At 44.3% G+C, this 14093-nt stretch overlaps 1 protein-coding gene across 1 annotated transcript; it reads right to left on the minus strand.

The window, feature by feature from the left end:
- Positions 1-1285: 1285 nt before the first annotated feature.
- Positions 1286-13428, minus strand: LOC309596229 (uncharacterized protein; the record flags this gene model as incomplete). The annotated part of the gene is made up of 7 exons (XM_082324082.1): positions 1286-1386; positions 1540-1624; positions 2264-2316; positions 5465-5554; positions 6529-6873; positions 9026-9367; positions 13380-13428. The coding sequence occupies 7 exons, from the start codon at positions 13426-13428 to the stop codon at positions 1286-1288; spliced, it is 1065 nt and encodes a 354-aa protein (XP_082180208.1).
- Positions 13429-14093: the final 665 nt, after the last annotated feature.

The raw sequence follows: 14093 nt of genomic DNA on the forward strand, positions 1-14093 counted from the left end.
GAGCATCCTTTCTTATTTGTAACGTCAGCAAATTCCCATTGAAATAGAGACCAGAAGCTACCGAGTCCACTGACTTCAATGGTGCAATGCATACTTTTTACACCAGAGAAGTATTTACCTTGCTTGCATTCTTCTAATGGATAGGAAAGCACTGTTCAGATCTTATAATGACAGCTGTGGGGTAATCACCATGGGATTCAGAAAAGAGTCCCTCCTTGGCCCCCAATCCTTATCTCCTAGGTAGAGTATGCAGTGGGGGACCATCTACCATTGAAAGATTATTGGTCTTTGGCAAAGGGATGATACTTCACTGGACTACCCTGGGGTTTGTCTAGAGAAAATCCTTTTTTCAAGATAAGCCAGAAGACATGAACTTATCAGTTACACCTGCACAGGGTAATTCATCATATATATTTCATACCTGCCTCAAATTTATCATCTCAATGATCACCTCAGATAGATACCTCAATGTGACCCAAGGAGTGTGTGAGAGGGCGCAGTGGCCCCATGAGAGCTGCAAGAGTTATCTAGTGGTGGAAAGCTTGGTTTGCCACACTGCTGCAGTCTGCCCTTCATGGGGCCCGTTTGTTGTGTATTGGCATGAATTACCACTCCATGGAGGACTGTCCATAAACCCTTGATCCCTTTCTGAGCAATCATTTTGCTGGTTGATCATCATAACCATTTATCTCTACGTTTCTTTAAAATAACCCCACCAGGGTCATGCCCTGGTATTTGATCAAAGAATAAAGCAGATGAGGTATTTCCTTAAGCTGGGATCGCTACGTAACAGTAGGTACCAGTTGCTGAAGTTCTCCAGTGCTCTGGATGTCTGTTCATTGCTACATAGAAGCAGTATCCACTGTTTGATTTTCTGGGGTGAAGCTATCTGAAGCTTGCCCGTAGTACAACTTGGGTAGTCAGCACCACAAGCCAATACTACACCCATTACAATCAGTGGCAAATACCTTCCTGCCTCTAAGAAAAATTACATTGGAACTTTTAACAGGAAATTACAAAATGGATTACCTTTTTATTATAAACTTCTTTGTGTGTCTACCTAGAAGCAAAATAATATTAATGTCACAACGGCAAAAAGAAATCTATAATTCTAATGAATCCATCAAATGAGTTCAGAAGCAAAGACAGCAAGTTGCAAAATTTCTGTGGGCTAAGCGGGAAAGAAAGGGTCTCATTCTGATTTAAGTTACACCAACGTCTGTCAGGAGCAATTCCAGGAAACTACGGGACCACTTTACTATAAAGCAAGAGCCAACAAGAGGAGTCAGACCTGCAACAAGTGAGTGAACAGGTTCTTTGCACAGGCTTCCTCCTGCTGCATCCCCACCAACTCATGCTCCCTGGTCTCCTCGTGGTGACGCAGCCCTGGAGTAAGGACAGCAACCCCAATAAAATGAACAGAGTGCTGTCACAGGGGCCATGGCAGATTTACCAGAAGATTAACCAGAGAGACAGAAGGACATCTGCACCAGTCCAGCATCAGAAACATTAATCAATTATGTGCTTAGGGATACTTACGTTTCCAAAACAACAGCAAGGGTATCGATATGAGAAGAATGGGCACCGCTATGAGACAGGCAATGAGAATGGCATAGCTGGGAAACTGGAAGGGAGATGAGAAAAACTGAAAAGACTTTAGAAGCATGTTTACTTCAGACCTATTCACACAGGAGCGAGTTGCCCTGGTGGCTAAGAGCTCTGAAATATCTGCATTGGGCTGGAGTTTGCAATGCTTTTCTGGGCTTGCCTGTACGAAACATGGAGAAGACACATCAGGTTGATCATGATAAACAACATGAATTACCTGTTAAGTATTTAATAAATCTTCTTCCGAAGCATTTGAGCCTAGATTCATCCCACTTAACATGAACTTCTTAATAAGGTGTCTAAAGTAGGAGCTTAGTCACCCTCATCCTTCTCTTAATTAGAGACAGGGAAGCGTATCGACCCTCCTAAGTTGCCTTTTGCCTGGTCACACCCCCAGGATGCTACCTCTGCCTCTCTTACAGGGTACCAGGGGGATGAGTTTTTTCTGAAGTGTCCAAGCCAGATGGGATGGCCACAGGCTTTGGCTCTATCCACTGGAAAGATGAAGAGATGGTTCCTGAGCTACTAAACAAAAGTTCAAGCTACTGTTTGCAAACACTGTTCCTTTAGTATGAATACATTGAAAATCACTAGCATGTCCTGCTGTCCTTCTGGCTTCTAGTTAAACATTCTTGAAATTTAGAGGAAGTTTTACCTCATCTTCATTATCGTGTTTCTCAGCCTTGTTGTCTGAACTTGCTGCACTCCCTGAAAATAAGAGAGAGATTGAAATTATTACTGGCACAGTCACCTGAAGGAGTGAGGGCCACTGTGGTTGTCACTGCTTTAGTCAAGGAGTAACGAACTCTCAGGGAATGAGGAGGGTAAAATCTGGCCCTGAGCAGGAGAAATAAAGCGCCTTGCAACCAAAAGGGAACAATCTGTTTCCGCCACAGATGGTACATCAGGCAGTCATTGTGAAATGTCAGTCTTCATTAAGGAGAGGGGAGCCTTCCCAGGGACAGCCCATGAAGCAAGACAGTAGAAACTTGTCTGCTGTGAAGGAGTTTTCACTTCTGTAAGCATGACAAGATGTCATAGCGAGCAGAGGTAGTAAACAAGGTGCAAGTCTAAGTGGAGGAACTGCCTCAGTTTAGTTGTGATCAGACTTATGTGTGATTGCAGTTTTTGAGAGCTGCATTAGTACTGCAAACCACAGGAAACATCTTTACGTTCAAATAACTTTTACCACAGATTTAATAAAGCTCTATGAAGATGATGCATTTTTTTTCTATCCAGGGATATTAAGAATAATTCAGTTCTAGTTTTCTAAGCTTTGGAAATAGGGATGAAGTAAATGAATGCTCAAGAACTCTTGGGGCAAACTTTTCTGCTGTTATCCTATGAGCCTGCTCTCTTACTTTTGCTAGTTAATTGGAAGTGACAAAAAGTTAATCTAGGATTGGGCCTTGGTGTGTCGTGACTTCATGCTACAAAGTACTGAAGTATTTAAGTATTTGGAGCACTTGATCTGTCACAGAAAGTGCCCAGTGTTTAGCAGCATCTTAAAAACAGAGGAGTCACTCAGCTTAGTGAAACGAAACCTCAGCTTACATCCTATGACAGGAAAGCTCCTATGCCTTAGGTCATGCCCAAATGTATAGAAAGACTGTGATGAGTAGTGCTTTCTGAGTTTTGACAAGAGAACAACCATCTGAGCAAAAAGTACCAGGGACCAGATGAGTCATTTGTCGAGGCACGTATATATAACACGTTTGCAGTGCCCAAAACCACAGCGAAAGGAAATTTTATATGCATGAGACACCCAGAATGTAACGTGGTGATGGGGGGGATCAGATGGTCACAAAGAATCCCAGTAGAAAAAAAATAACTTTTTTCTTTTTTTTCAGTTTTTCAGAGTATTCAGTGAATAACCTGATCTCCCCCAAATTTCTCGGTTCTGATCAGCTTTCTGTGAGAGCTGAGTTGATTTGTCTCCATGTACCGAATAATGTGCTTGCGTTTTATCACAGACATGCACAGGGCACAGGTAGCTCATATGCATGCAACTGTAGCTAGAAATTTGCACTGGAGTAGAAAAGAGATTATGGCTAATAAGCACTGCAGCTAAACAAATATAGGTAATAAAACCCTAGCAAGTGCTAAAAATCCCAAGGATACATGAACACTGCATTTTGCCATACGCCTGTTTTACGACACCCCTCTTTCCTTCCCTCAGAAGAGAGAACTGTAGGTCAGCAGAACCACCCCCAAATACACAAGAAGCGCATATCTCTGACACGCACGTCCCACAAGTCAAAATTAAACTTTCTGGCAGCATGCTGCAGCCTGGCTGATGGGAGCAACTATTGCTGCTTACTTTCCATACCTGAAGGAGCAAAGGTTCTCTTTGGGCTCTGAAGCATGGGTGGCGCTGGCGGGGTTGTTGCTGGGGGAAAGCAGGTGAAGACAGAAGAAAAACTAAATCAGAGCCTGGTCATCAGGAACCAACCGCCCCAGCAAACCCAACCCATATGGCAAGAATTGTGCTTGGAGATGGAGGGCTTTCTCAACCGTGGGTTTCTCTCCCAGGTACTGTGCTAACATCAATACAGAGTTCAGCAACAACTTAGCCTTCCCTTACATTACAATAAGGCTGAAGTTGGTCCATTTAGTGTATTATCTCACAGAGTAAAAGGAGACTGAGTCAAGAACTTAACTTGGCTTATGGCTCTTGCTAGGCAGTGCTCAATTATGCTGCAGCATTTTCACACATTATGATGGTTTGGCTCTCGGAAATCGCATGACACAAGTTTTTGCATAGGTGGGAGTGTACATGACTCACATAAGCACGGTACGTTTTCTGGTGTTATTGCTTTTGTGGTGGCTCTTTCTAGGCCACAGTCACAACTGAAGTTGCCCCCAGAATCCCAGAGGTAAGAGCCTTTGCAAAACTTGCTATTTACAGTGGCAGAATATAGGGATTATCCAGAACTGTATCAGAAAGATGACAAGTGAGACAGGGGTGAGAAACCCTCACAAATGCTCAAGAGACCAGTTTAGTCTCTTCTGTGAGTCCTCTCCAGGGGCATTAAGGAAGTTTCCTAAACTCTATTTCTGCTGTAAGTCTCAAAGGAAGACCTGCAAAAATCCAAATACCGTGTTTTTAAGAATGAAGAGATTCTTGGCACTAGTTGAAACTAAAAGGACTCTCTTAAGAGCCAAATATTACACGTCATCCTTGAATTTTAGCTTTCCTAAGTCCTCATTTGAGGGCATCTGGTGGGCAAACTATCACATCTGAATAACTTGCACCATTCTATTTTCATACTTGACTGAGAGACATAAAGTGAAAACTTCACGTAAGTTTGTTCATTTCTCAGATATGGTATGATTTTGTATACCAATTCCTTTTCTCTTGAAGGAATGACTGATAGTTGTGGTAATTGCCTGCTGCTTTCCATCATGACCAAGGACACATGTTGAACACTGGAGAGTTGAGCCTGCAGCCACATCTGGCTGAATGCATTCAGTGAAGTTCGAAGCTCACAACACTCAGGGAGGATTTAAAATGGAAAGCTCAGTGAACTCACATTGATGACAAATCGGATATCTGAGAATTCAGCTTGGATGGTGACAAAGACCAGTGCTTAACTTCTCTCAGACCTGAGATACCCGACAGTAGTGAGTGACTCAAAATCTACTTCCTTTGGAGGCTTAAAAACATGTTGTTCTCAGCTATTGTTACATCCTGATTTCAACTTCTGTGTGGACCCCAGATACCTCTTACTTCCAGATGCAATGAATAGCTATCAGTACATTTGGTACACTCTTAAGAACAGTCAATACTTTTGTTTATGACAACTTCATTTCTCTGAACGTGCGACTTCTGACCTTCCAATGTTATCCTACTCACCTGCAGTTGGTACATCTTCCACCATGAGAGACGTGTGAGCACTTTCAGTTGCCTCTTCAGTCGGAAGTGTACTTGGGAATTCAGTAGTCACTGAAACAAAGTAAAAAGTAATGCTTATAAAGATCATGGATTAGGAGCGTCTTCATATGGCATTCAAAATTGCTTGCACAGTTCTGTATCTGCAACTAAGAGTTGAAAATCTGCACCTCAGTTTTCACGTCTGCAGCCCATCCTACCCAGATAACTGATGTACTTTACTAGCATGGCCAGCGGTTAGATGTTTGAACTGTTCAGCTGTGGATGTAAATAATTGTTGCCAAGTTTAACTGAGGCACTTTGTTATGGCTGGAAGACAAGAGATGATACAGAAAAGCTGTCCTCAGAGGTTCAGGTCAGAAAGAACTTAAAGTGATAGAAGACCCAAAAAAATGTAGAAAAAACAGCCTTGTGTGCAGATGTCATTCTGTGGAAAAGAAGGCACTGATGTGGATAAAGTAGCAACCTAGGAATGGTTAGGATGATAATAGATCACTCTGATCAACTAGATATTAATAATAACAGCAGCCTTCATATGGGATGACAATGTAAGTACTGAATTTTAAGCATGTTTTGAATTCTCACTAACTTTGTTGCTCAAGCAGAACATGCTCTAAACCAACCTTTTCAGCAGACCATTTCAATTGTCTTTCCCAAATCAAGAAAAAAATTGGTCCATAGTTGAGTGACTCTCTCTTACTCCGTCCCAAGTACAGGACTTTGCATTTATTTCTGTTGTACTTCTTGAGGTTTCTGTCACATTATTTCTCCAGCCTGTTAAACCTTCTCTGAATGCAAGCCTGACCCTCTGCTGTTTTGGCTATTCACCCCGGTTTGTCATCATGCACAACATTTGACCTGTGTTTCCTTAAACCTACTGAGACACACCTATAGGCATCTCGGAGAAAACTTCCCAGATACAAATATAAGTATCTATCTGGAGAGTCTTTATGATGCCAGAGTCAGGCTAACACAGACCATCTCTGCCACAGAAAAAAGAAAGGATTGGTGCTGGTTACCCTTTGTACCTTCAGGAAGAGGGACAGACTCTGATGAGCAGAACATGTCATCATCTTCAGTTTCTGCTTGGAACCCAGTTGGAAAATCTGGGAGAGCACTGGTGGTCACCATAGTTGCTGGAAAAGTATCACTTGCTGTCACAGCAAATGTTGGGGGAGCAATGCTCTCCAGTGTAATCACTGCTGGAGACTCGGTGCTTGCAGTTGTTGCTGGGGGGACGGTGGTTGTCAGGAGGACAGCAGTCTCTGCTGTTGTTTGATGATCAGAAGTTGTCTGGGGAGCAAAAGTTGCTTTTCGAAAACGTCTGGGGGAAACGGGAGCCTTCCTCGTGGTGGTTGTCATCACCGGAGGGGCTGCAAGGAAAAAACGTAGCCAAGAGAAAAGATAGACCAGAGCATTCACAACCAACCCTGAGGAAATGAATGAAAATTATCTAGCTGCTAAAATACTGAGAATGAAGGTGGGAGAGTCGCTACTTAAAAAGGTTGTTTAATTAGCAGAAAACATGCTCCAGCCAGAGCAATTCCCAGATTTACAGATCTGCTTTTTTTTTTTTAGGTCTCAAACACCCCCTTCTTGACCCTCTTACAGAAATGGGACGGCCAGAACCTTGCGTGGTAGAACCCCAAAACTTGCAAACTTTGTGATTTTGCTTCTCAATGTCCTCATAAAAATAAAATAAATAAAAGATCTTGTTTTTCACATACAAGCTTCTTGCTAATCTTTTCAACCAGCCCTTTTTTATGAACCCTGTTGCCCTCAAACTCAGGGATAGACATGGGATTGCAGCATTTTTCCCCCACTCTCCTGTTATATTGCTTACAACAGGCATACAAGAGTGCTGTGTACATCAGCACCAATTGCACTCCTGAACACTCTGTAAAAGTCAGAAAAAAATTGTCTTTCTGCAGTATGGAGGGTGGGTACCATCTTTTTTTCTGTGCTTTTCAATGCTTTTCGGCCTCTGCTCAACTTTGTACGACCCTTACTTTATCCTGCAGCTCAGCAAAATAATAGGTAGGGGAAAAAGTCCTTCAAGACTCTGAGACAAAATTTCTAAACATGTGGGTCTCCTTATGACATAAACCAAATGAAAGCCTTTTTGGTGTTGGTGTGAATCCCAAATAAAAAACTGAATTTCCTTCCAAGGACTTTTCAAATGATAAATCCCTTTTTAAATTCCATCATCTTTTAAAACATCAAATATAGCTACACAATGAGTGTATTGGATTTGTGTGGCAAGGTTTTGGTAGCAGCTGGGCTACAGGGGTGGCTTCTGTGAGAAGCTGCCAGAAGCTTCCCTGATGTCCGACAGAGCCAATGCCAGATGGCTCCAAGATGGACCCACCGCTGGCCAAGGCCAAGCCCATCAGCAACAGTGGTAGCACCTCTGGGATAATGTATTTAAGAAGGGGGGAAAAAAACCAAAAAACTGTGCAACTGCAGCTGGAGAGAGGAGTGAGAATATGTGAGAGAAACAGCCCTGCAGACATCAAGGGCAGTGCAGAAGGATGGGGAGGAGGTGCTCCAGGCACCAGAGCAGAGATTCCCCTGCAGCTCTTGGTGAAGCCCATGGTGAGGCAGGCTGTGCCCTGCAGCCCATGGAGGTCCACGGTGGAGCAGAGATCCACCTGCAGCCCATGGAGGACCCCACGCCAGGACAGGGGAATGCCCAAAGAAGCTCGCGCTGGAGCAGGCTCCTGCAGGACCTGTGGCCCTGTGGGAAGAGGAGCCCAGGCTGGAGCAGGTTTGCTGGCAGGGCTGGTGACCCCGGGGGGGACCCACGCTGGAGCAGTTCGTGAAGACCTGCAGCCCATAGGAAGGACTCGCATTGGAGAAGTTCGTGGAGGACTGTCTGCCGTGGGAGGGACCCCACGCTGGAGCAGGGACGAAGAAGCAGCAGAGACAAGGTGTGATGAACTGACCCCAACCCCCATTCCCCGTCCCCTGCGCCGCTGGCGGGGAGGAGGGAGAGAAATCAGGAGTGAAGTTGAGCTTGGGAAGAAGGGAGGGGTGGCGGGAAGGTGTTTTTAAGATTTGGGTTTATTTCTCATTATCCTACTCTGATTTGATTGGTAATAAATTAAGCTGATTTCCCCCAGTCGAGTCTGTTTTGCCCGTGACAGTAGTTGGTGAGTGATCTCTCCCTGTCCTTATCTCGACCAACGAACCTTTTGTTGTATTTTCTCTCCCCTGTCCCTCTGAGGAGGGGAGCGATAGAGCGGCTTCGGTGGGCACCTGGCATCCAGCCAGGGTGAACCCACTACAAATGAGAAATTAAATATTGCATTTGAAAGGCAAAAAAGGGGTAAAAGTTACTATTTTCTCATCAAAACTGCTCATTGAATGTGATTCAAATTGGCAACTGGTTGCAGACCTCCCTTGAAAACTATGTAATTTAGGAAAAACAACAAACAAAAAAGTACACATAAACTCCAATTTTAAACTCCTATCCAGCGAGAGATTTCTCGCTGCTGGCTGTATCATGAAGGTCCCCAAACTCACCTCTGACCACCTCCAGCCGCATGTTCTTTTTGATGTCGTTGAACCAACCCGGGATCTCTATGCGGCAGCAGTATGTACCTGCATCTTCTGCCTTCAGTTCCCCAATCGTGAGAGACACATCGCCATAGGAAATATAGCCCTGCAGACTGTATCGCTGAGATTTTCTGTATGTCACTCTGTTCCCAGTGGTGTGCAAAATTTTGTTATTGCACTTTGAATTTGGGCACGGGCCTCTGCCCCAGCACATATCGGAGATGTCCTTACGTTGTGTCACCTGATAGAAGCAAGGCAACTGAACAGGTTGCCCTATTACTCCTCTAACAACTTCGGATGTGGTGTGCGCTGTCAAGGAAGAACAAGGAAAGATGAGTGTTGACAGTCTCCGATGTGTGACTCTACCTATGCAACACAATGAGGCAGGAAAAGAACCACTCCTGCCTGCAGGCAGGCCACAGTTGCTGATCCCACAAGCCTTCCCCTGGAGCCTGTGGCAACTAATGGCCCGGGGCACTATGGGCAACAGCCAATATCTTGCAGACATTGGCTTGCTGCTGGAGGGCTGCTCACAAAAGGTATCCCTCACATCAAACACGTGGTGAGCAAAGCTGAGGTCTGTCGCTGGCAGCCTGAGCGCAGACTAGACCTCTGCAAATGGAATTTGGGAACTCTGCTCCCATCCCATCTCCTCTCCTAAGAGACTGTTTGAAAGTTGTTCAGAAACCTGGTGTGAAATACATCTGGTTTTCCTAGTCCACCATCATCTCCTTCAAAAAGGAAATGCTGTCGTAGTTGCCTTTCAATGACAGTCTCAAAAGCAGGGTCCAAAATACCTATTCATGTGTGAAATTAGGGCCTAATTAAGCTGGCAGAGCAGTGGGATCCATCTATGGGAACCCATTCTCAGAAGGTGCACTGCTTTTCTGTTTCTGAGCAAACCCTGCCAACTATCCCACTTACCTTGCAGAGCACTGTCTACACAGACGCTTTAACTGCTAGCATTATACTGATGTTAAAAAGAGCATATGCATGCTTTCCTTGTGCTCTTACTCTTAATGACCAGCTTTACTTGGTGTTTACAGCCAATACCCACCTTAGCATCTGGTCTGAATCTTTGCTACGTATTATTCCTTCTTAACTGTCTATGCAGTTCCCAGACTGCCCTAAGAGTGATTTCTTCTTCATGAAAGGCACTATACAAAAAAGGTTCCCATACAGGAACAGATCTTTTCTGGTTTAGATTCACCTAGTCTGTGTCTGTCCTCCTACCTTGTTGCCTTCTTCCCCCATGTTATCATTTACATACGGTGGAGCAGGAACTGAGGGGCCTGGGGAGCGTCCAGACCTGGTCCTCTGCTGCAGCAAGAGGATCATCCCGCAGATCTGATGTCTCATGGCCAGCTTGCTTACCCCAAAGAGGACTTAACAGCAGTTGCTGCTATTATCACCAGGTTTGGCCCTGGCTTGCCAAACATTTCTATTTTGCCAGCTGTTTGAATGCCTTTTCTTTTTGGCATGACTCCCAGGTAGCAAACAGATGCTTCCAACTGTGTCCATGTCTCTTTTGTTTTGTCTTTAATGGACTATTCCCCAGGTGAGGTTTTAGTCTGTGGCAGGCTGCCTCATGACTTGTTATTGGGATGACATTTCAGCTTCATTATTGCTTATCCCATTGGCAAGATAAGCCAACTCGTTCAGGTTTCCACAGCTCCAAATGCTAAAAGAGTAGAGGCAGACAAAACAACATGCAATATGGTGTGAAGGGCAGAAGCTTTTGCAGTGAAATGAAGGTAGGATGTGCCAAAAAAATGAATTCCTGAATACAGGATAAGGCTTTGCAAGATGGCTGCTTGGTTTAGTCCTTGGAAAGGGTAGGCTCATTTGCCTTGCTACAGCAAAACAAGCAGAGGAAACAGCCTCTTTCTGCGATGACAGAACAAAACAGTTCATCCAGTTGACCTTGAAAGTATCCCTAGGGGAGCAGAGGGTTAGTCACCGAGCAGGTTAGCACATATTTTCAAGTCACCCCAACAAAGAGGTGTGCAAAACCAAGACCAGCTTGAACTGTTCCTGGAGTTAAGGTCACTGCTGCTTGAGGAGAAATGGGCTCATCTTCTGTTCCTACTTCATCCCAGTCCTGCACAGCACAAAAGCAGCTTCATTAAGTAACACTTTAACAAATGAAAATTCGCCTGCTCTTCTCTTTGAAAGAAGCAGAGCCCTGAACTTATTTAAGAAATAAATAAATAAATAAAAAGAAGAAGAGGGAAGAGACAAGGCACCGGAGTGTCTCCAGCGCAGTTTCCCACCAGTATTGGTGCTAGGAAGTTACAGGTTTTGCAGTTTCAAATCCTCTTTTAATTTATGTGAAGCTAATATTGCTAACATCTGCCTGCACTGCAGGTTGGTATGGAAAACTTCAATACCGCAACAGCCTTGATTCGACAGTATGAACCTCTGCAAGGACTAAATAACTTCCTTCTCAGCTGCAGCCTCTTCCACAGACACATTATCCAAAAGAAATAGTAAATAGGACTGAATGAACATGTCTTTGAAATTAAGAGGTTCCTCAGACTGTGACACCCTAGCCTTACTGTGAGAGGAATCCTACCCTCGCCCATGGCAGTGACCCTCCTGGGCACCCTGATTTGACGCAAGGCACCCTGAGCATCAGCTGTACCTGGGTAGTCCCACTGCAGTCAGTGAGGTTTGCTACTCTGAGTCCTTAATCCAAGTGAGAGCGAAATGGACTCCAGCTCCTTAATATACCTTCCGAAATACGAAGGGGCATTCATAATTTTTCAGATCATACAGATCTACACATGTTTATATACAATCTCTCTTGAACCAATCCTCAGTGACAGTTGGTATTAAGCTGTAACTCCAATAGTTGCTGGTGTAGTGGTCTTCTCTCCCGTAGACTGGTCATTGGATGGACAAAGACATACATCCTCCAGCCAAGACAGCTGGTGGAAAAAGATTTTTTTTTCTTGATCTATTTCTGGAATAATTTTCCTTCTTTGCAGAAGACACTTGGCATCTTTTCCCCGTCAACCCTTTTTTTTTTTTTTATTTCTTCTTGAAGCTTCTGTACTGATGAAATTGCAGAGAAAATGACTGATAAACAGAAAAGAAGCATTTAACTGCCCACTCGGCTGGTTTCCCAAGTCTCAAGATCACCCATTCTCAGCGCTGAACTGAGTTAAGGAGAAGGTAACAAAAAGCCATTCTCACCCTTCAGTAGCTCTGCATAAAAGAAAGTCTTTGAAAATTAGACCAAATGGAGGTGAGTACCTCCAATTTATTTTGAGGCTGAAGATATGGCAAGGAAAAAGCCTTCCTGTTTCTTCTCCTGAGACTGGCAAAAGACAAAAAAATATTATGGAATTCCCTGGGCTACAGCAAAGTGCCAGTGAAGCTCCACTTGGGCAGTAGACACCGGGGAGGTTGTTACCTTGCCTCAAAGGGACATGGTTCACCTCTTGCCCCTCTGTATCCTGCCGCTGACCAAACTTTTCCACTACTTTTCAGATCAATTTAAGAACATCACAGTTGCTGTAGATGTTATATGTAACATTTCATCCTGGCAGAGGTTAGCCAATTAATATTTAGGCATCTGACACAGAATTTTCTGAAATGCCTAAGTGATTTAAAAGCTCCCATTAGGAGCTCATGCCCCAGTGAAAGTGGGTGAACTCACATTGCTGAGCCACCTCAGACAATTTGACAACGGCATTGCTGATGCCTAAATGCGCATGTAGAAATGTAGCCGATACCAACCACGCTTGCAAAACCCAGCCTCCCAAGTTACTCTTCTTTGACTTCTATCTTTTTTAGGATTCAGATTTTAGATGGGTGAACTGAACACTTGGGAGAAAAAGGAGAGGAATCTCCAGCCGCGCTTTCCCATACTCAGTTCATAGCAGCAGGCAGCCCTCAGAGTTTCAGAAAATCCTTTCTTTATCAGGTACATACATTCATTACTCTGTCAGTATTTCAGCTCCCTAGCTTGGGCTGTGTCAGCACTGTAGCGTGGTGGAGAGACAGATGAAGCAGCAAAGCCAGCAGCACACATATAACAGTAGCAAAGAAATTAGATAATGTGGGGGGACGGGGGAAGTAACCAAGCCTACACACAGAGGAAACCACAAACATTTTTAAAAAGTAAAAAAAAAAAAAAAAAAAAAAAAAATTTGTTGATCAGTATTAACTCAGTAAGTTAAGAAAACTTTTGAAGTTCTGTATACAATTATGACATTTTTCACCGTTTTGTTTCCACAAAACAAGTGTCACTGGTTTTAATTTTACAAAATTTTTGTTTTCTGAGCAAGCACACAGAAAGCAGGTGAAGACTCACCTATAAAGGTCTGTATCATAATCCAGTGAAACAGCACAAAATGGGGCATTTTAGCTGACGGAGACTCCAGGGCAGTGAGTGGAAGGAGAGAAAACTAGATCTTATGCTTCCCAGAGATGCTGAGTGAGCCCCACTGAAATCTCATTTCTCCATTTCCAGGTTTTATGTACCGCAACTGCTTCTTTCCTACGCTTCCGGAGAGAAGCCAGTCTAAACAGATGATTCTCCTGCTGCACTTCGCAATGGTGCGGCCTCACCTTGAGCACTGTGTGCAGTTCTGGGCCCCACAATTTAAGAAGGATGTGAAGGTCCTTGAACGCGTCCAGAGGAGGCCAACAAAGCTGGTGAAAGGGCTGGAAGGCATGTCTCTGAGGAGCAGCTGAGGACTCTGATTTGTCTAGTTTGGAGAAAAGGAGGCTGAGGGGTGACCTCATTGCTCTCTGCACCTTCCTGAGGAGGGGACGTGGAGAGGGAGGTGCTGAGCTCTTCTCCCTGGGATGCAGTGATAGGACACATGGGAATGGTTCAAAGCTGCACCAGGGGAGGTTTAGACTGGACATTGGGAAGCATTTCTTTACCGAGAGGGTGGTCAAACACTGGAATGGGCTTCCTAGCGAGGAGGTCGATGCCCCACGCCTGTCAGTGTTTAAGAGGCATTTGGACAATGCCCTTAATAACAAGCTTTAACTTTTGGTCAGCCCAGTGGTCAGGCAG

This window comes from Platalea leucorodia, assembly GCF_965183815.1.
Source record: "Platalea leucorodia genome assembly, chromosome: 11".
Taxonomy (NCBI): Eukaryota; Metazoa; Chordata; class Aves; order Pelecaniformes; family Threskiornithidae; genus Platalea; species Platalea leucorodia.